Source organism: Triturus cristatus, chromosome 1_1 (genome assembly GCF_964204655.1).
Source record: "Triturus cristatus chromosome 1_1, aTriCri1.1, whole genome shotgun sequence".
Lineage (NCBI taxonomy): Eukaryota > Metazoa > Chordata > Amphibia > Caudata > Salamandridae > Triturus > Triturus cristatus.
The window spans coordinates 112,179,427-112,201,632 of record NC_140579.1 but is presented as its reverse complement, the minus strand read 5'-3'; the positions used below and the strand labels follow the sequence as shown (position 1 = coordinate 112,201,632).

General features: G+C 47.3%; 1 protein-coding gene across 2 annotated transcripts in view; it reads left to right on the top strand.

Moving 5' to 3' along the window:
- Positions 1 to 22,206, top strand: part of DHX16 (DEAH-box helicase 16) — a 128,890-nt gene that overhangs the window by 19,717 nt on the left and 86,967 nt on the right. For both annotated transcript variants that reach the window (XM_085611390.1, XM_085611470.1), the window contains exons 9-10: positions 13 to 123; positions 1,130 to 1,245. In XM_085611390.1, coding sequence (XP_085467516.1) covers positions 13 to 123; positions 1,130 to 1,245 — 227 coding nt within the window. The remainder of the gene's footprint in view (positions 1 to 12; positions 124 to 1,129; positions 1,246 to 22,206) is intronic.

Below are 22,206 nucleotides of genomic sequence, written 5' to 3'. Positions count from 1 at the left end.
TTCTTGCTTTAGGGTTACACAAAGAAGGACGTGAAGATTGGATGCACGCAGCCCCGGCGGGTGGCTGCCATGAGTGTTGCCTCGAGGGTCTCCCAAGAAATGGGTGTCAAGCTCGGGAATGAGGTACGTGATATAGATGGGTAAGGTTTGAGGGTGAGGTGGTATGTGTGCTTGGTGAAGTATGGAGTGTGCAGGTGTGGCCTGCTCCGGGTATGGCCCTTTGAGGTTGTGGTCTCAGCAGAGCAGTGAGAAAGAGTGTGAGAGTCGTGAAGTCTGTGGAATGAGAGGTTTCTGGTACAGCCGTATGTTTGTAAGGAACGCAGCGGAACCAGTGTATACTTGGCGTCTTAATGTGCGTACAGTTTGAGTCAGATGCAGTACTTGAAGTGAGCCCTGACTAGGTGTAAGTTAGGGGAGAGGATGTACCCTTACAGCTAGAGTGGTCGACCTCGAAGCTGGGGAACCGGGTTCAAGTCTCGTCAACGATGCTCAACATCCTGTGATTCTGGGCAAATCACTTCTTCTCCCCATGCCTAAGAAAAATGAATGTTTTCTTCTGTAACGAAACTGGTGCTCATGTAAAGCGCTCTGATACCCGATTTCTTGGGTCTAGTTCGCGCTATATAAAACTCAAAAGAAAAAAAAAATTAAAAAAAAAAAGTTTGGGATAGGGTAGTCTCAAGCAAAGTAGTGGCAGCAGATAAATCTAGAGTCCTACGCAGAGTGAGGGCGGTGATGGGATGGAAGGTGCATGATCACAGAAGGAACTGATATCTTATTCCAAGTAAAAACATAGTGAGTGCCTCGCGTTGAAGCGAGCAGTGGGACGGGATATATGAAAGAAAATATAAAGTGAGCGAGGTGGGTCGGCATGTGGGGAATTCAGAAGAAAAGTGGTGGGCTTGGAGAGTGCAGGAAACGGGGTCCAAGACTTACTGAGGTTCAGATCAGAATGAAGTCCACACTGAAGCACTATAAATTTGTGCTCAATGGCTTAGTCAAGGTAGGACTGCAGAGGTCTCAGGGTGGGCGAGATTCGAGGTGGAGTAAAATTGCAGCAGGATTCGGTAATAACATGGGTTTGGTGAACACCTGACCATGGGCCTTGATTATTTTTTCCTTGGAGCAGGTTGGATACAGTATCCGCTTTGAAGACTGCACCTCGGAAAGGACAGTGCTGAAGTACATGACTGATGGCATGCTTCTGAGAGAGTTCCTGACAGAACCTGACCTGGCCGGATACAGGTGAGCTCCCTTCGGGTGAACACGTTGTATTTCATGTTAAGAGTTTGACTTGCTCCAGACTTCTGGCGTAGAGTTGACACCGAGGCTTTTGAACCCCTTCTGTGTTATAAGGCTAGTCCTTTCTCCAGGGAGCCCTTTATTCTCTCTCTCTCTCTCTCTCTCTCTCTCTCTCAATGTCCTGTGATTAAAATGTTTTTATGAATGTCCCAACAAGGTTCATATTGTGTCCCTATAAATCACCAGACCTTTCTATCGTGGCCTTATAGCACTGAGAAATGAAGATGTCAAACCATACCTCGATAGAGAGGGCGTATGAGGTTTCTCAAATTCTTTACAATACAAATTTGTGCAATGCTTCAGTTACTCACACAGACAAAAAGCAATCTTTGAGGGGACCTTAGCACTTTTTCGGCTGGTCTTTTGGCTGATTTGAAGGGAGCTCAGCATTGTTTTGGCTGGTCTTTTGGCTGATTTGAAGGGACCCCAGCATTGTTTTGGCTGGTCTTTTGGCTGATTTGAAGGGACCTCTGCATTGATTCGGCTGGTCTTTTGGCTGATGTGAAGACACCTCAGCATTGTATCACCTGGTCTTTTGGCTGATTTGAAGAGAGCTGAGCACTGTTTCGGCTGGTCTTTTGGCTGATTTGAAGAAACCTCTTCATTGTTTTGGCTCGTCTTTTGGTTTATTTGAAGAAACCTCTTCATTGTTTTGGCTGGTCTTTTGGTTGATTTGAACAAACCCCAGCATTGTTTTGCCTGGTCTTTTGGCTGATTTGAAGAGACCTCAGCATTGCTATGGCTGGTCTTTTGGCTGATTTGAAGAAACCCCAGCATTGTTGCGGCTTTTGAAGGGACCCCACCATTGTTTCAGCTGGTCTTTTGGTTGGTTTGAAGGGACCTCAGCATTGTTTCAGCTGGTCTTTTGGCTGATTTGAAGAGACCTCCGCATTGTTTCGGCTGGTCTTTTGGCTGATTTGAAGAAACCTCAGCATTGTATCACCTGGTCTTTTGGCTGATTTGAAAAAAGCTCAGCATTGTTTCGGCTGGTCTTTTGACTGAATTGAAGGGACCTCATCATTGTTTCTGCTGGTCTTTTGGCTGATTTGAAGAAACCTCTGCATTGTTTTTGCTGGTCTTTTGGCAGATTTGAAGATACCTCGGCATTGTTTTGGCTGGTCTTTTGGCTGATTTTTAGAAAGTTCAGCATTGTTGTGGCTTCTGAAGGGACCCCACCATTGTTTCGGCTGGTCTTTTGGATGAATTGAAGGGACCTCAGAATTGTTTATGCTGGTCTTTTGGCTGGTTTGAAGGGACCTCAGCATTGTTTTGGCTGGTCTTTGGCTGATTTGAAGAAACTCATCACAACATGGAGCTATAGAGGGTAAGTGCCAAGCCGCCCTCCTCAACATTCATCAAACCAAAAAAGGCTTGGCATCCAGAGGATTCACAATTTTACTTAGGACCTACACCTCTAGTGGGAATAATTATCTCCCCCCCCCCAGTCTCTGGTATTATATCCAAATTAATGTAGTCCTAGACCTCTTTAATTTCAGAAAAAACCTGTATAACATCCCTCCACTGCCTGATAATCACTCCTCCACAGTCATCAGATCAGGAAAAATCAGAAGAATAAATGTGAGAGTGAGAGGGCACCTCATGTATGCAACACCAGGGAGGCTACCAGACGGTTCTCGCCAGTATGCCCATGTTTTATCATCATTGGTTGCCCACTCACAGGAGCCAGGAAACTAGTGTCCAGTGAAAAGAAAAGGAAACGGATCAAGAAAGAAGATTTACTGTCCCCATCAAAAGAAGAAAGCACCCCGTGTATTGCGAAGAACCAGATGTTCCAAGCAATATTTAAAATAGAGTTAGAAACTCACTTAAGGTTGCCCTCTTTATTCAAACTAGTGAGTCTACTCAACATAAAAGCACTCGATGTTGCTAACCTTTTATAAGGAAGGCCAACATGTTTCATTGCCACTTATCATTGTTCTGGCAAATTCATCAGGGCATAGGCTTTCAATCACTTGCCTCACTGGACAAATACTTTTGTGTTGCGGAAGGGCTGTTAAAAACAGGGAAGAAAACAGAATAGCCATTTCTATTCTATTATCAGTAAAAACGGACCAACCACATGTATTCATAGTCAAGTCTATTGCACACCAATTACTCATTTCGAATGAGTGTATTTACCATGTAGAGGCCGAGGGCATTCGTACCAGCCTCCACTATACCAAACGGGGTTGTGTTGAACACTCTTTCCCCGATTTTTAGAACTGCACTGTCGCTAACTCGTGTTCCACCTGTGGAAAAAGAAGTTCTTAGACTCTTTTTATCAAACTCCTCCATGATTCGTACCTCGCTCTATTTCATATTATATATTTTATATTCTGGATATCCCTATTCTGTCCACAATGGTACTCACTCCAAATGTTTTAAATTGCCTTTTTCCATATTTCGAGGATCATATACCGCATTCAACAATGGAGTGTCAGTCAGTCAGTCAGTCAAAATTCCTTTATTCGATAAATTAATATCATAAAAGACACATACAATCCTAACAAACACAATTAAAAACATTGAATAAAACACACAATTCATGCCATGAATCCCGATCATAATATGACCTATTTCATATTCAGATCTAAATAATGTAAAAACTACAGTTATAAAATTTGTACGTAAAAAGTTAAAAAATGATCTAATTTAAAACCTGCAATGGAAAAACAATTTTTTTCCTAATACGCATAGCTGCGACCAGGAAGCTTGCGACGTGAAACATAATTCGTGGGGTACTTAGTTGCAGTAAATATATAAGTGCTGGCCTAACCTGTCTAAAACCCAGCTCCCTCAATATCGGCAGCAAAAACTTCCTCCTGCAATCCTTGTAAAAACTGCAGAACATTAAAAAATGTAGAGTGTCCTGTCTTGAACTATTGTCACATTTGCAGGGTTCTGCACGATCCACAGTGCACCAGGTTTTAAAAAAGCCCAGGGAAAAGTGCACCAAGTTAAACCTAAATCTGATTAGGAGGAACCGGTGGTATGAGGCATTCACAACAATCAGATATGGTTCAGGACCAGGGGAACTGATCAAGGCATAATTGGCTCTAACTGTTGGCTTTGTCATTTCTAGCTCCTCACGTTCTAAGGAAAATAAGGTCTCAAGGGCAGTTTTGGTCATTGCAAGATCCTTCTTCGTGATAGTTTCTGGTGATCGGAAGAGGGCCTCGCGACCTATCTTTTGGAACCCAGATTTTATGTATGCTAACCATGATATTTTATTTACATTATCCAGTTTTAAACAGTTATTCAATATTACATGGTTTAAAGTAATTTCTTTGTTCAGCCAAATCTTGAGCCAATAAAGGAGAGGGGCGATTCTAATCAGGTCTGTCACAAAACCAATCCCCACTTCCGTGTGTGTAGAGAAAGTCGGAGTGGACTGTGGAACAGAAAGGGTTTCTCGTAGGAACTTATTTTCAATAAGCTGTATTTTATTATGGTTGGTGTAGCCCCATATCTGGCAACCATACGTTGCAACAGCTAGACATTTTGCCTCGTAAACTTTTAGTAGGGCTACAACTGGTCTAGCCCCTAATCTTTTAACAAAGCCTCTAACTCCCGAAACTGTCCTAGCAAATGCCACACTCCGGCTATTGATTTTTAGAACTGCACTGTCGCTAACTCGTGTTCCACCTGTGGAAAAAAGAAGTTCTTAGACTCTTTTTATCAAACTCCTCCATGATTCGTACCTCGCTCTATTTCATATTATATATTTTATATTCTGGATATCCCTATTCTGTCCACAATGGTACTCACTCCAAATGTTTTAAATTGCCTTTTTCCATATTTCGAGGATCATATACCGCATTCAACAATGGAGTGTTCATATATCAGTTATCAACCCTCAAATAGCCGGCACCCAGTACCCGTACATTAATGTGCCGGTAGCGTTTTCACTTTCTACAATGGCCCTGCTGCAACTATATCTCAAGTCCCCTTTCAGACAGCGCATATATTCACCGCAATTGCACACGGCAATGCCCAAAATAACACACAGCCCTTGCAAAGACTGCCAGCAATTCAACCGCTTGTAAGTTTTCTCACCGCAACCAATATCTGAATGGGCCGTCTGTCGTCCCCGCTTCACTTCACAACTGAGTCGTGGCTACTAATCCATTCCTTCCTGGTCTACACCCCTCTACTTCCACCTCACGTGTTCCGGGGCCAGTACTCAAAATGCTTAGAACTTTTACCCGCCAATGGCGGCCATCTTGAAATGTCTAGTGATCCACACAGGGAACATTCAGTCAGTAACTCGGCCGCTAAACATGCTAAATACAAAATGTGCACATCAACATGCACACATGCATAAAATGCGCAGAATCAGCAGTATGTTTTATTATGTGCCTAAACAAATTCGTAATTTTAATCCGCTCGTGTCATCTTAGAGTGTTAACGGGAACTGCTTGGTATATACGTCAAAAAGGCACCACATTCTTTTTGGACCGAACAAGGGTGTGTCCCACACCATATTAAATCGGGAGTACCTAGATATAATGTTATTGTGTATATAACTTACTCCACCCATGATTCCACCCATTCTAGAAGAGTGCTTGTCATTTTGCTTCTCACACATTTAATGCATATCTCATGATCGTTTCTACAGTAAGATATAATGAATTCCGAGATCCTACTGTCTATTGACTTTATTCCACTCAATGTGGTCATTTAAACCTTTTTGATCCACTTTTTCGAAAAAAATCCAACGAGCTTCTCAGGTTGCCAACAATTTCTCCATACAATCATTGCTGGCCATCACCTTCTCCAAAACCACCCACTTCAGGGCCTGCAGATCATGTTTAGATTCACAAAAGTGTTGTACCAAACGTGTGGTAAGTTTACCAGCTTTGATGGTACTTAAGTGTTCTTGAATCCGGACCTTTATTTTCCTTGTCGTAAGGCCAATATACTGTGACCCGCACTGACATGTGAGTCTATAGATCACATTTATTGTGTTGCAATTTGAAAATTTATTCAGATACCATTTTTGCCACTGTTTAGGCTTACACAATTGGTCTTCTCCGTCAAATTACAAACAGAGCAGCTGCCACAAGGATAATGTCCAGCCGGCACTGATGAAATTCTTTGTTTCACTTGTGGTCGTGAATGCACTAACTTATCCTTTAAGTTAGTTGCACGCCTAAACGCAAATCTAGGTTGAAGCATTTTAAAATCTGCAGTGGACAGCAATGGCCAATGTTTCCTCATCGTTTGCCTTATCTTAGAGGACAGGGGGTCATACGTCATCACCACCGTCAGACAGTCACCTGCTTCTCTTGTGTTCCTTTCTAAAAGTGCCTGCCGTGGTGTATTACGGGCTCTTTTACATGCTCTATTGATGATCTTCTTAGGATAGGCTCTTTGTACCAATTTACTTGAGAGCTCTTCTGCTTGCTGAGAGAAAGTCTCTAGAGTAGAGCAATTACGGCGGTACCTAAAAAATTGGCCTACCGGTAAATTATCCCGTAAGGCTCTCGGGTCATATGACTGTGTAGCAATGAATTTCTATCAGACCCTTTTTGATGAACCATTGTATTCAATTTGCTACCCTGCACATTAATATCAAGGTCTAGATATACAGCGTGCTCATTACTCAATGTCCAGGTGAATTTTAAACAAGGGTCAAGATTATTCAATATATATAATACCAGAGACTGGGGGGGAGATAATTCTTCCCACTAGAGGTGTAGGTCCTAAGTAAAATTGTGAGTCCTCTGGATGCCAAGCCTTTTCTGGTTTGATGATTTGAAGAGACCTCAGCATTGTTTCGGCTGGTCTTTTGGCTGATTTGAAAAAGCCTCCGCATTGTTTCGGCCGTGTTTTTTGGCTTATTTGAAGATATCCCAGCATTGTTTCAGCTGGTCTTTTGGCTGTTTTGAAGAGATCTCAGCATTGTTCCGGCTGGTGTTTTGGTTGATGTGAATGGACCTCAGCATTATTCCGGCTGGTGTTTTGGTCGATTTGAAGGGACCCCTGCATTGTTGCGGCTTTTATAGGAACCTAAGCTTTGTTTAGGAGGATCTTTTGGCTGATTTAAAGGGATCCCAGCAATGTTTCAGCAGCTTTTGGCTGATTTGAAGAGAGCAGAGCACTGTTTCGGCTGGTCTTTTGGCTGATTTGAAGGGACCTCCGCATTGTTTTGGCTGGTCTTTTGGCTGATTTGAAGAGACCTCTGCATTGTATCACCTGGTCTTTTGACTGATTTGAAGAGAGCCGAGCACTGTTTCGGCTGGTCTTTTGGCTGATTTGAAGAAAGCTTAGCATTGTTTTGGCTGGTCTTTTGGCTAATTTGAAGAAAGCTTAGCATTGTTTTGGCTGGTCTTTTGGCTAATTTGAAGAAAGCTCCGCATTGTTTCGGCTGGTCTATTGGCCCAATTGAAGGGACCTCAGCATTGTTTCTGCTGGTCTTTTGGCTGATTTGAAGGGACCTCAGCATTGTTTTGGCTGGTCATTTGGCTGATTTGAAGAAACCCCTGCATTGTTTTGGCTAGTCTTTTGGCTGATTTGAAGAGACCTCAGCATTGCTATGGCTGGTCTTTTGGCTGATTTGAAGAGACCCCAGCATTGTTGCGGCTTTTGAAGGGCACCCAGCATTGTTGCGGCTTTTGAAGGGCACCCAGCATTGTTGCGGCTTTAGAAGGGACCCCAGCATTGTTTTGGCTGGTCTTTTGGTTGATTTGAAGGAATCTCCGCATTGTTTTGGCTGGTCTTTTGGCTGATTTGAAAAGACCGCAGCATTTTTTCGGTGGTCTTTTGGCTGATTTGAAGAAACCTCAGCATTGTATCGGCTGGTCTTTTGACTGATTTGAAAGGACCGCAGCATTGTTTTGGCTGGTCTTTTGGCTGATTTGAAGAAATCTCAGCATTGTTTCGGTTGTTTTTTTGGCTGATTTGAAGATATCCCAGCATTGTTTCAGCTGGTCTTTTGGCTGATTTGAAGAGATCTCAGCATTGTTCCGGCTGGTGTTTTGGTTGATGTGAATGGACCTCGGCATTATTCCGGCTGGTGTTTTGGTTGATTTGAAGGGACCCCTGCATTGTTGCTGCTTTTGAAGGAACCTAAGCATTGTTTAGGCTGGTCTTTTAGCTGATTTGAAGGGACCCCAGCATTGTTTCGCCTGGTCTTTTGGCTAATTTATGTAATGCTTCCTCTGCAGAATTCTGTGTTTGTCATTATGGTAATAGGTGCAAATCCATATCGGTCAGCCCAGCCTTACATGTTCCTGAGGTTAATAAAATTAGAACCATTATGTTGGGTAGTAATAAACATGTTATACAGTGGCAAGATACCTCTTGTGATGTGTGTGAGAAAGTGGCTCTGTATATACTGTTCCCTAATAGGTACAGGGTGTACAGAGTCCACAGTCCCCCAGAGGCTGATAGAGGTCAAAGTTAGGTATGACCTTACTCTCAAAAGTGGTAGCTTGGTCGAGCAGTAAGGCAGTACCAGAGGACAGTGTAAAGCATTTATTGTACACACTCAGTCAGCAAATGGTTTCACACACTCAATAACTGAACTCTAGGCCAATGATTTGTATATATAAAATATATGCTTGTTTTATTTTTAGAACCACAAGGGGGTAAAAATATACTTTCTCAGAATGAGAGGTTGAATATAAATACTTTTGTTTCAAGCAATAAATTTGTGTAAACAGTCACAGTTGGTTGCAATAAACAATCCTATTTCCTAAACATAACAATGCATTGAGCTCAATGGTAAATTCAGGTTATTTGTAATAAATTACTTTTCAGATTACTTTTGGAATTCCAGGTCTGGATCCTAGAACCAGCCTGGGGTCAGTATTCAGAATCAAGTGAAGAAAGTCGACTTAATAACTGTAATGATTTTTAGATAATATTTAGCTATTTCAAAAGTTAGCACTTAGAAAATATTTCACAGAAAACATTCAATGGATCTCTATGGCAAGAAATTCAAATTGCAGGTAGAGTACTTTATCGTTACTTTAGTAATCCAGGACTGGGTGCCTAGACCCAGGACTGGGGTCCTTATCAAAAGCAGGTAAGTAATTTCGTTTGCAGAAATGGTACGATTTTAAAAGAATATTTCAAATTTGCAAAAGTAGACACTTAGAAGAAATTTCACAGAAAAGCAGGCAATGGTTTCCTATGGGAGAAAAATGAGTTAGAAGTAAGTATAGTTGTGAACACTTTTCAGAGTCAGGGCTGGGCACCAAGATCCAGCACTGGGAGCTCACCTAGGAGCAGGTGAGTAAATTCGTTTTTGTCACTTGGCTGATTTTTGGTGAATTTTTGCAGTTTTGAAAAGTTCACACTTAGAAGATTTTTGAAGAAAAAGCCAGTCAATGTTACCCTATGAGGAAAATGAAGTTAGCGGTTTAAGGGTAAGTACTCGACTGGTAGTGTTGAAATTCCGGGCATGGACTCAGGGGTCCCCCAGTGTCAGGTAGGTACAGTTGGTTCACCCTCAGCGGTTTCAGGACGGCCGGGTGCAGAGAGAGTTGGGCCCAATGTTATCCTATGAGGGATAGGGGGGCCTTGGTTGGTGGCTGCTGTCTGGCAAGCCACGCGGCTGTGGGAGCTGGGCTCCTGGTCACTTACTCAGGGCAAGTGGGGAAGTAGGTTAGAGTAGAGAGGGCACTGCCAGGGCCACTCGGGCGGCTGGGTGCAGGGTGCTTTTGAGCCTTAGGGCGCTCAATGGAAATCAATGGGAATGTTCCGGTTTGGAAAGAGGCTGCAGGCTCGGGGACGAGGAGGTTTCAGGTGCCACCACCACTTCGAGAGGTAAGTTGGGTAGTTGTAGGTTAGGTGGGTACCCCAGGATTGGGCACAGGGGGTCGCAGGGCGCCGGGTGCAGGGGTGCCTTTTGACGTCGGGAATCTTACCCTCTGGTTGATCGCGGCTGGGGTGGCACTTGGTTCTGAGGCTGCAGGCTTCTTCCGGGATGTCGAGGGGGGTCCTTGGGTGCCGGACTCTGGGTCACAGTCGCCGTGGGGTCGTCCTCTGGGTCTTTGTCCACTCCGGCACTGGCCAGGCTTGGCTGGTGCAGAGTGTGTTGGGTCCGCGGTCCCGGGCTGGTGCCAGGGATAGCAAGTAGGTTTCTTGAGTAGAGCCTCTACTCGTGGGAGTCCCAGGGGCTTAGAGCTAAAAGGTAGCCAGGTCCTCCGGGGTTGGTGAGGTTGCTGGCCACGTGGGAGGCCGCGCTGGTGCAGGTTCGAGAGTCGACAGGCCGGTAGGGCTGGGGCCAAAGCAGTTGGTGTCTTCTTCTCTTTTTAGCAGCTGCAGGGCAGGTCTTTGTTCTTCTTGCTCTTCTTGTCGTTTTTCTATCTGGAATCTGAGGAAGGAAGGTTCAGGGGGCCCCTAAATACTAGATTTAGGGGCGTTACAGGTAGGTGAAGGCCAGGGACCAATGGGTCCTTGTCCTGGGGTGGGTACACCCCCTATCCTGCCTCTCTCCTGTGGGAGGGGGGCAGTAGCCTAATCCTGATAGGGTAGGGCCTCCCATCTTCAAGATGGCGAGAGCCCGGAGATGTGCTTCACCTCGCCTCCCCCACCTGAGGGGTGGGGTGGGCAGGCTGGCACATCCCCTGTCCTTGTATGGGGTTTCCGGCCAAGCTTCCCGCCAGAGTGGGGGGTTGCAGTGGCCTGGGGAAACTCCAACTGGCGGCATGCCTTTGAAGCTTCCCTTTGCTCATCCTGGGGGAGGAGATTTCTCACCTCACCCAGGATGTGCATTGTTGCAGGCCCGGGAGAGCAGGGGCTCTCCCACCCAGGGGTCCAGCAACGTGTCTGCTGTGTGGCAGCCTGGGCAGCCTCAGAGCAGACGTGGATTGCAAGTTAGCTGTAAGGGGGCATCTTCTAAGATGCCCTCTGGGGTGCTTAGTACATTAAATCCTACACTGGCATCAGTGTGGGTTCAATGTGCTGAGAAGTTTGATACCAAACTTCCCAGGCTTCAGTGTTGCCAATATGGTGCTGTGGAGCTCGTGTTTGACAAGCTCTCAGCACCATGTATTCTTAAATGACAGCACTGCACTTACAGTGCCCAGGAATGGACCCGGGTACTGTAGGGGCACAGGGCTCCTGCTCCTGTGCCCACACCATAGGCGTAATGCACCCAGCTAGAGGGGTGGCTGACATATGCCTTGGCAGTGTAGGTGATGGGCATGGTACACAGTGATGTGTGCCATGTCGACTCTTTGTTTTGTCCTGCACCCAGACACTCAGCCTGCAAGGGCAGTGTGTGTGTGTAAGGGTACAGGGCCTCTGAGGGTGGCACAATGAGTGCTGCAGCCCTTAGAGGCCTTCCCTGGTCACAAGGCCCTGGGTACCTAGGGTACCATTTACTAGGGGCTGACATGTGGCTAGGGTTTGCCAATTTGGAGTTTGTGTGGTTTAAGGAAGGAACATAGGCCCTGGGCACCTGATTGGCAGGAACCCAGGGTACACTCAATCGAAGTACATTCAGCAATTTAGCAAAAAGTGGGGGCATACCATGCAAGAAAGATGGCACTTTCTCACACAACCCCCCCCCAAACGAAAGGTGATGAGACTAACCTTGTCCTATGGAGTCTTCATTGTCTAAGTGGAAGAACCTGGAAAGTCCATCTGCATTGGCATGGGCAGTCCCTGGTCTGTGTTCCACTTCAAAGTCCATTCCCTGTAGGGAGATGGACCACCTCAGTAGTTTTGGATTTTCCCCTTTCATCTGCATTAGCCATCTGAGAGGTCTGTGGTCAGTTTGAACTAGGAAGTGAGTGCCAAACAAGTATGGCCTCAGCTTCTTCAGGGACCAAACCACAGCAAAGGCCTCCCTCTCAATGGCACTCCAACGCTGCTCTCTAGGGAGTAGTCTTCTGCTTATAAAAGCAACAGGTTGGTCTTGGCCTTCATCATTGGTCTGGGATAGGACCGCTCCTATCCCTAGCTCAGAGGCATCAGTCTGCACTATGAACTGCTTGGCATAATCTGGAGCTTTTAGAATTGGTGCTGAGCACATTGCTTCTTTTAGGGTGTCAAAAGCCTTTTGACAACTAACTGTCCAGTTAACTTTCTTGGGCATTTTCTTGGAGGTGAGTTCTGTGAGGGGGGTCACAATGGACCCATACCCCTTCACAAACCTCCTGTAGTACCCAGTCAAGCCAAGGAATGCCCTGACTTGGGTCTGGGTTGTTGGAGCTATCCAGTCCATGATGGCCTGGATTTTGGGTTGTAAGGGCTGTACCTGGCCTCCACCTACAAGGTGGCCCAAGTACACCACAGTGCCCTGCCCTATCTGGCATTTGGATGCTTTGATAGTGAGACCTGCACTCTGCAGAGCCTCTAAAACCTTCCCAAGGTGGATCAGGTGATCCTGCCAGGTGGAGCTAAAGACAGCAATATCATCAAGATAAGCTGCACTAAAGGACTCCAACCCAGCCAGGACATGGTTCACCAACCTCTGGAAGGTGGCAGGGGCATTCTTTAACCCAAAGGGCATCACAGTAAACTGATAATGCCCATCAGGGGTGGAGAATGCTGTCTTTTCTTTTGCTCCTGGGGCCATGCCAATCTGCCAGTACCCTGCAGTTAAGTCAAAGGTACTGAGAAATTTGGCAGCCCCCAATTTGTCTATCAGTTCATCTGCTCTTGGGATAGGGTGAGCATCTGTCTTGGTGACAGAGTTGAGCCCTCTATAGTCCACACAGAACCTCATCTCTCTCTTTTCACCCTGTTGATGAGGTTTGGGGACCAGAACTACTGGGCTAGCCCAGGGGCTCTCTGAAGGCTCAATGACCCCTAACTCCAGCATCTTGCTGACCTCAGCTTTGATGCTTTCCTTGACTTGATCTGACTGTCGATAGATTTTGTTCTTGACAGGTGCACTGTCACCAGTGTCCACATCATGGGTACACCAGCTTGTCAGACCAGGGGTCAGGGAAAAGAGGCTAGCATATTGTTGCAAGACTTGCTTGCAGTCAGTCTGTTGTTGGGCAGAGAGGGTGTCTGAGAAAATCACACCATCTACTGACCCATCTTTTGGGCTGTAGGATAGGAGGTCAGGGAGTGGCTCACTCTCTGCTTCCTGTTCTTCATCAGTCACCATCAGCATGGTGATGTCAGCCCTATCATTGTAGAGTTTAAGGCGGTTCACATGGATGACCCTTTTGGGTGTCCTGCTAGTGCCCAGGTCAACTAGATAGGTGACCTCACTCTTTCTCTCTAGGATAGGGTAAGGGCCACTCCATTTGTCTTGGAGAGCCCTTGGTGCCACTGGCTCCAAAACCCACACCTGTTGCCCTGGTTGAAATTCAACCAGTGCAGCTTTTTGGTCATACCAGTGCTTCTGGAGCTCCTGGCTGGCCTCAAGGTTCTTGGATGCTTTTTCCATATACTCAGCCATTCTGGACCTTAGGCCAAGCACATAGTCCACTATGTCCTGTTTGGGTTCTTGAAGAGGCCTCTCCCAGCCCTCCTTTACAAGACACAGTGGTCCCCTTACAGGATGACCAAACAGAAGTTCAAAGGGTGAGAAACCTACTCCCTTCTGTGGCACTTCCCTGTAGGCGAAAAGCAAGCATGGTAATAGGACATCCCACCTCCTTTTGAGTTTCTCAGGGAGTCCCATGATCATACCTTTCAATGTCTTGTTGAACCTCTCAACAAGGCCATTGGTTTGTGGGTGGTAGGGTGTAGTAAACTTGTACTGCACTCCACACTCTTTCCACATGTGTGTTAGGTAAGCAGACATGAAGTTGGAACCTCTGTCTGAAACCACCTCCTTAGGAAAACCCACCCTGGTGAAGACACCCAGGAGGGCCTTGGCTACTGCAGGAGCTGTAGTAGTCCTAAGTGGAATTGCTTCAGGGTACCTAGTAGCATGATCCACTACTACTAGAATGAATTTGTTCCCTGAGGCTGTGGGAGGTTCGAGTGGACCCACAATGTCCACACCTACCCTTTCAAAGGGGACCCCCACCACTGGTAGTGGAATGAGGGGGGCCTTTGGGTGGCCACCTGTCTTGCCACTGGCCTGACAGGTAACACAGGAGCTGACAAACTCCTTCACCTTTTGGTGCATCTGGGGCCAGTAAAAGTGACTCACTAACCTTTCCCAAGTTTTGGATTGCCCCAGATGTCCAGCTAGGGGGATGTCATGAGCCAAAGTTAGGAGGAACTCCCTGTACTTCTGTGGCACTACCACCCTCCTGGTGGCTCCAGGAGTGGGGTCTCTTGCCTCAGCATACAGTAATCCCTCTTCCCAATAAGCTCTATGGGTACCACTGACATCTCCCCTGGCTTCTGAAGCAGCTTGTTGTCTCAGGCTTTCAAGAGTGGGACAGTCTTGCTGACCCTGGCACAGCTCTTCCCTAGAGGGTCCCCCTGGGCCCAAGAGTTCAACCTGGTAAGGGTCAAGCTCCATGGACTCAGTTCCCTCAGAGGTATCTACATCCTCTCCAGGGGGAGAGGGGTTCTGAGTGTTTGGCTGTACAGAAGCTGGTCCCCCAGTCTTCTTGCCCTTCCTCTTGGTTGGTTGGGCCATTATTCCAGGCTCCAAACCTACTTTTTCACCCTTCCTCTTGCTCTGTGCTCTGGTTTGCACACACACCAATTCAGGGATGCCCAGCATGGCTGCATGGGCCTTTAACTCAACCTCAGCCCAGGCTGAGGTTTCCAGATCATTTCCAAGCAGACATGCAGCTGGCAACTTTGGAGAGACCACTACCTGTTTCAGGCCAGTAACCCCCCCCCAGCCTAATGTTACCATGGCCATGGGATGACTAGTGGTGACACTGTCAGCGTTGGTGACTGGGTAAGACTTCCCAATCAAGTATTGCTCAGGGGAAACCAGTGTGTCTTTCACCATAGTGACACTGGCACCTGTATCCCTCAGAGCTTCTACCCTAGTTCCATTCACCCAGGGGTACTGTAAGTATTTCTTCAAGTTGGGGGGCCACACAGCCACAGTGGCAAACTCCACTTCTCCCAAGGAGACTAAACTTGCTTCAGTGTGTTCCCAGATTTGCTCAGGGTACACCTCTGATCCCATTTGTATACTTGCTGCCCCAGGAGTGGCTGTACTGGGTGCCTTAGGGGCTTTGTTTTGGGGGCAAGATACAGTTAGGTGTCCCTGCTTCTTACAGGTATTACAAAAGGCCTTTAAGGGATCAAAGTTCTTCCCCCTATATGGTTGGGGCACATAGGGAGTAGTTTGGGTCCCACCCACCTGAACAGGTTTTTGGGGCCCTTTGGAAGACTCAGACTTTTTATCTTGGGGATTCTCACCACCTTTCCCCTGGGGAGGTTTTGTGACCACCTTCTTTTGGTCACCCCCAGTGGTTGTCTTGGTCACCCTAGTCTTGACCCAGTGGTCCGCCTTCTTTCCCAATTCTTGGGGAGAAATTAGACCTAGGTCTACCAAATGCTGATGCAACTTTTCATTTGTGCAGTTACTCAAAATATGTTCCTTCATGAATAAATTGTACAATCCAGTAAAATCCTGCACACCATGTCCAGCTAACCAACCATCCAGTGTCTTCACTGAGAAATCTACAAAATCAATCCAGGACTGGGTCTGGGTTTTGTGAGCCCCCCTGAATCTAATTCTATACTCCTCAGTGGTGAATCCAAATCCCTCAATCAGAGCTTTCTTCATGAGGTCATAGGATCCTGCTTCTGGCCCAGAGAGAGTCAGAAGCCTGTCCCTGCAGTTACCAGAGAACAGTTCCCACAGGAGTGCCCCCCAGAGAGGTTTCTTTACTTTCCTGATATCACAAGCCCTCTCAAAGGCTGTGAACCATTTGGTGATATCATCACCTTCCTCAAATTTAGGGACAATCCCTTTGGGGATTTTAAGGTCAGAAGTTTCCTCCCTATCCTTGTTTTTATTATTGCTGCCACCATTGATGGGTGCTAAACCCATCTCTCTCCTTTCCTTTTCTAGAGCCAGGAGCCTGGACTCTAGATCTATTCTTTTGGCCAGCCTCACAAGGCTGTCCTCTTCACTGGGGGGTCCCCCAGTGTTGTCTCTGGGACCAGAGCCACCTGTGTGGTCTCTAGGTGCCCAGATGCTATGTCTTGAGTTGGAGGGTATGGGTGCCATCTCCTCCCTAGGGAATAGTATGGGGAGGTTGCTGTCCTCCTCCCCTGTTTCCCTTTCCTCATCTGACTGGCCATCACCATGTTCAGATGGGTGGTCTTTAGCATACTCAGCCAGGAGCTCCTGGAGCCCTTGTTTGGATGGATGCTGACCCATTTGTAAATTTTTGAGTTTACATAAGGACCTCAATTCCTTGAAAGACAAGTGTAAGTAAGGTGTGAGGTCGAGCTCCTCCACCAGGTCCATGTTATTATTATCACTAATAGCTGGGTTTGTTTGAGACATTCTAACCTGACAGTTCTAACCCTCTACCCTGACTATAGTGACTTTTATTTTTCTAAAATTCTAATGGGACTTAAGCAAGGCCCTAGCAAGACTTTTAGTAATTTTGGAAAAACCAATCAGAATTCTAAAGGCAATTTTTAAGAGTTCTGTCGTGTGATCAGATGGTAACCAAGTAGTCCAACAAATGCAAGTTTGTATCCCACCGCTGATCCACCAATGTGAGAAAGTGGCTCTGTATATACTGTTCCCTAATAGGTACAGGGTGTACAGAGTCCACAGTCCCCCAGAGGCTGATAGAGGTCAAAGTTAGGTATGACCTTACTCTCAAAAGTGGTAGCTTGGTCGAGCAGTAAGGCAGTACCAGAGGACAGTGTAAAGCATTTATTGTACACACTCAGTCAGCAAATGGTTTCACACACTCAATAACTGAACTCTAGGCCAATGATTTGTATATATAAAATATATGCTTGTTTTATTTTTAGAACCACAAGGGGGTAAAAATATACTTTCTCAGAATGAGAGGTTGAATATAAATACTTTTGTTTCAAGCAATAAATTTGTGTAAACAGTCACAGTTGGTTGCAATAAACAATCCTATTTCCTAAACATAACAATGCATTGAGCTCAATGGTAAATTCAGGTTATTTGTAATAAATTACTTTTCAGATTACTTTTGGAATTCCAGGTCTGGATCCTAGAACCAGCCTGGGGTCAGTATTCAGAATCAAGTGAAGAAAGTCGACTTAATAACTGTAATGATTTTTAGATAATATTTAGCTATTTCAAAAGTTAGCACTTAGAAAATATTTCACAGAAAACATTCAATGGATCTCTATGGCAAGAAATTCAAATTGCAGGTAGAGTACTTTATCGTTACTTTAGTAATCCAGGACTGGGTGCCTAGACCCAGGACTGGGGTCCTTATCAAAAGCAGGTAAGTAATTTCGTTTGCAGAAATGGTACGATTTTAAAAGAATATTTCAAATTTGCAAAAGTAGACACTTAGAAGAAATTTCACAGAAAAGCAGGCAATGGTTTCCTATGGGAGAAAAATGAGTTAGAAGTAAGTATAGTTGTGAACACTTTTCAGAGTCAGGGCTGGGCACCAAGATCCAGCACTGGGAGCTCACCTAGGAGCAGGTGAGTAAATTCGTTTTTGTCACTTGGCTGATTTTTGGTGAATTTTTGCAGTTTTGAAAAGTTCACACTTAGAAGATTTTTGAAGAAAAAGCCAGTCAATGTTACCCTATGAGGAAAATGAAGTTAGCGGTTTAAGGGTAAGTACTCGACTGGTAGTGTTGAAATTCCGGGCATGGACTCAGGGGTCCCCCAGTGTCAGGTAGGTACAGTTGGTTCACCCTCAGCGGTTTCAGGACGGCCGGGTGCAGAGAGAGTTGGGCCCAATGTTATCCTATGAGGGATAGGGGGGCCTTGGTTGGTGGCTGCTGTCTGGCAAGCCACGCGGCTGTGGGAGCTGGGCTCCTGGTCACTTACTCAGGGCAAGTGGGGAAGTAGGTTAGAGTAGAGAGGGCACTGCCAGGGCCACTCGGGCGGCTGGGTGCAGGGTGCTTTTGAGCCTTAGGGCGCTCAATGGAAATCAATGGGAATGTTCCGGTTTGGAAAGAGGCTGCAGGCTCGGGGACGAGGAGGTTTCAGGTGCCACCACCACTTCGAGAGGTAAGTTGGGTAGTTGTAGGTTAGGTGGGTACCCCAGGATTGGGCACAGGGGGTCGCAGGGCGCCGGGTGCAGGGGTGCCTTTTGACGTCGGGAATCTTACCCTCTGGTTGATCGCGGCTGGGGTGGCACTTGGTTCTGAGGCTGCAGGCTTCTTCCGGGATGTCGAGGGGGGTCCTTGGGTGCCGGACTCTGGGTCACAGTCGCCGTGGGGTCGTCCTCTGGGTCTTTGTCCACTCCGGCACTGGCCAGGCTTGGCTGGTGCAGAGTGTGTTGGGTCCGCGGTCCCGGGCTGGTGCCAGGGATAGCAAGTAGGTTTCTTGAGTAGAGCCTCTACTCGTGGGAGTCCCAGGGGCTTAGAGCTAAAAGGTAGCCAGGTCCTCCGGGGTTGGTGAGGTTGCTGGCCACGTGGGAGGCCGCGCTGGTGCAGGTTCGAGAGTCGACAGGCCGGTAGGGCTGGGGCCAAAGCAGTTGGTGTCTTCTTCTCTTTTTAGCAGCTGCAGGGCAGGTCTTTGTTCTTCTTGCTCTTCTTGTCGTTTTTCTATCTGGAATCTGAGGAAGGAAGGTTCAGGGGGCCCCTAAATACTAGATTTAGGGGCGTTACAGGTAGGTGAAGGCCAGGGACCAATGGGTCCTTGTCCTGGGGTGGGTACACCCCCTATCCTGCCTCTCTCCTGTGGGAGGGGGGCAGTAGCCTAATCCTGATAGGGTAGGGCCTCCCATCTTCAAGATGGCGAGAGCCCGGAGATGTGCTTCACCTCGCCTCCCCCACCTGAGGGGTGGGGTGGGCAGGCTGGCACATCCCCTGTCCTTGTATGGGGTTTCCGGCCAAGCTTCCCGCCAGAGTGGGGGGTTGCAGTGGCCTGGGGAAACTCCAACTGGCGGCATGCCTTTGAAGCTTCCCTTTGCTCATCCTGGGGGAGGAGATTTCTCACCTCACCCAGGATGTGCATTGTTGCAGGCCCGGGAGAGCAGGGGCTCTCCCACCCAGGGGTCCAGCAACGTGTCTGCTGTGTGGCAGCCTGGGCAGCCTCAGAGCAGACGTGGATTGCAAGTTAGCTGTAAGGGGGCATCTTCTAAGATGCCCTCTGGGGTGCTTAGTACATTAAATCCTACACTGGCATCAGTGTGGGTTCAATGTGCTGAGAAGTTTGATACCAAACTTCCCAGGCTTCAGTGTTGCCAATATGGTGCTGTGGAGCTCGTGTTTGACAAGCTCTCAGCACCATGTATTCTTAAATGACAGCACTGCACTTACAGTGCCCAGGAATGGACCCGGGTACTGTAGGGGCACAGGGCTCCTGCTCCTGTGCCCACACCATAGGCGTAATGCACCCAGCTAGAGGGGTGGCTGACATATGCCTTGGCAGTGTAGGTGATGGGCATGGTACACAGTGATGTGTGCCATGTCGACTCTTTGTTTTGTCCTGCACCCAGACACTCAGCCTGCAAGGGCAGTGTGTGTGTGTAAGGGTACAGGGCCTCTGAGGGTGGCACAATGAGTGCTGCAGCCCTTAGAGGCCTTCCCTGGTCACAAGGCCCTGGGTACCTAGGGTACCATTTACTAGGGGCTGACATGTGGCTAGGGTTTGCCAATTTGGAGTTTGTGTGGTTTAAGGAAGGAACATAGGCCCTGGGCACCTGATTGGCAGGAACCCAGGGTACACTCAATCGAAGTACATTCAGCAATTTAGCAAAAAGTGGGGGCATACCATGCAAGAAAGATGGCACTTTCTCACACAACCCCCCCCCAAACGAAAGGTGATGAGACTAACCTTGTCCTATGGAGTCTTCATTGTCTAAGTGGAAGAACCTGGAAAGTCCATCTGCATTGGCATGGGCAGTCCCTGGTCTGTGTTCCACTTCAAAGTCCATTCCCTGTAGGGAGATGGACCACCTCAGTAGTTTTGGATTTTCCCCTTTCATCTGCATTAGCCATCTGAGAGGTCTGTGGTCAGTTTGAACTAGGAAGTGAGTGCCAAACAAGTATGGCCTCAGCTTCTTCAGGGACCAAACCACAGCAAAGGCCTCCCTCTCAATGGCACTCCAACGCTGCTCTCTAGGGAGTAGTCTTCTGCTTATAAAAGCAACAGGTTGGTCTTGGCCTTCATCATTGGTCTGGGATAGGACCGCTCCTATCCCTAGCTCAGAGGCATCAGTCTGCACTATGAACTGCTTGGCATAATCTGGAGCTTTTAGAATTGGTGCTGAGCACATTGCTTCTTTTAGGGTGTCAAAAGCCTTTTGACAACTAACTGTCCAGTTAACTTTCTTGGGCATTTTCTTGGAGGTGAGTTCTGTGAGGGGGGTCACAATGGACCCATACCCCTTCACAAACCTCCTGTAGTACCCAGTCAAGCCAAGGAATGCCCTGACTTGGGTCTGGGTTGTTGGAGCTATCCAGTCCATGATGGCCTGGATTTTGGGTTGTAAGGGCTGTACCTGGCCTCCACCTACAAGGTGGCCCAAGTACACCACAGTGCCCTGCCCTATCTGGCATTTGGATGCTTTGATAGTGAGACCTGCACTCTGCAGAGCCTCTAAAACCTTCCCAAGGTGGATCAGGTGATCCTGCCAGGTGGAGCTAAAGACAGCAATATCATCAAGATAAGCTGCACTAAAGGACTCCAACCCAGCCAGGACATGGTTCACCAACCTCTGGAAGGTGGCAGGGGCATTCTTTAACCCAAAGGGCATCACAGTAAACTGATAATGCCCATCAGGGGTGGAGAATGCTGTCTTTTCTTTTGCTCCTGGGGCCATGCCAATCTGCCAGTACCCTGCAGTTAAGTCAAAGGTACTGAGAAATTTGGCAGCCCCCAATTTGTCTATCAGTTCATCTGCTCTTGGGATAGGGTGAGCATCTGTCTTGGTGACAGAGTTGAGCCCTCTATAGTCCACACAGAACCTCATCTCTCTCTTTTCACCCTGTTGATGAGGTTTGGGGACCAGAACTACTGGGCTAGCCCAGGGGCTCTCTGAAGGCTCAATGACCCCTAACTCCAGCATCTTGCTGACCTCAGCTTTGATGCTTTCCTTGACTTGATCTGACTGTCGATAGATTTTGTTCTTGACAGGTGCACTGTCACCAGTGTCCACATCATGGGTACACCAGCTTGTCAGACCAGGGGTCAGGGAAAAGAGGCTAGCATATTGTTGCAAGACTTGCTTGCAGTCAGTCTGTTGTTGGGCAGAGAGGGTGTCTGAGAAAATCACACCATCTACTGACCCATCTTTTGGGCTGTAGGATAGGAGGTCAGGGAGTGGCTCACTCTCTGCTTCCTGTTCTTCATCAGTCACCATCAGCATGGTGATGTCAGCCCTATCATTGTAGAGTTTAAGGCGGTTCACATGGATGACCCTTTTGGGTGTCCTGCTAGTGCCCAGGTCAACTAGATAGGTGACCTCACTCTTTCTCTCTAGGATAGGGTAAGGGCCACTCCATTTGTCTTGGAGAGCCCTTGGTGCCACTGGCTCCAAAACCCACACCTGTTGCCCTGGTTGAAATTCAACCAGTGCAGCTTTTTGGTCATACCAGTGCTTCTGGAGCTCCTGGCTGGCCTCAAGGTTCTTGGATGCTTTTTCCATATACTCAGCCATTCTGGACCTTAGGCCAAGCACATAGTCCACTATGTCCTGTTTGGGTTCTTGAAGAGGCCTCTCCCAGCCCTCCTTTACAAGACACAGTGGTCCCCTTACAGGATGACCAAACAGAAGTTCAAAGGGTGAGAAACCTACTCCCTTCTGTGGCACTTCCCTGTAGGCGAAAAGCAAGCATGGTAATAGGACATCCCACCTCCTTTTGAGTTTCTCAGGGAGTCCCATGATCATACCTTTCAATGTCTTGTTGAACCTCTCAACAAGGCCATTGGTT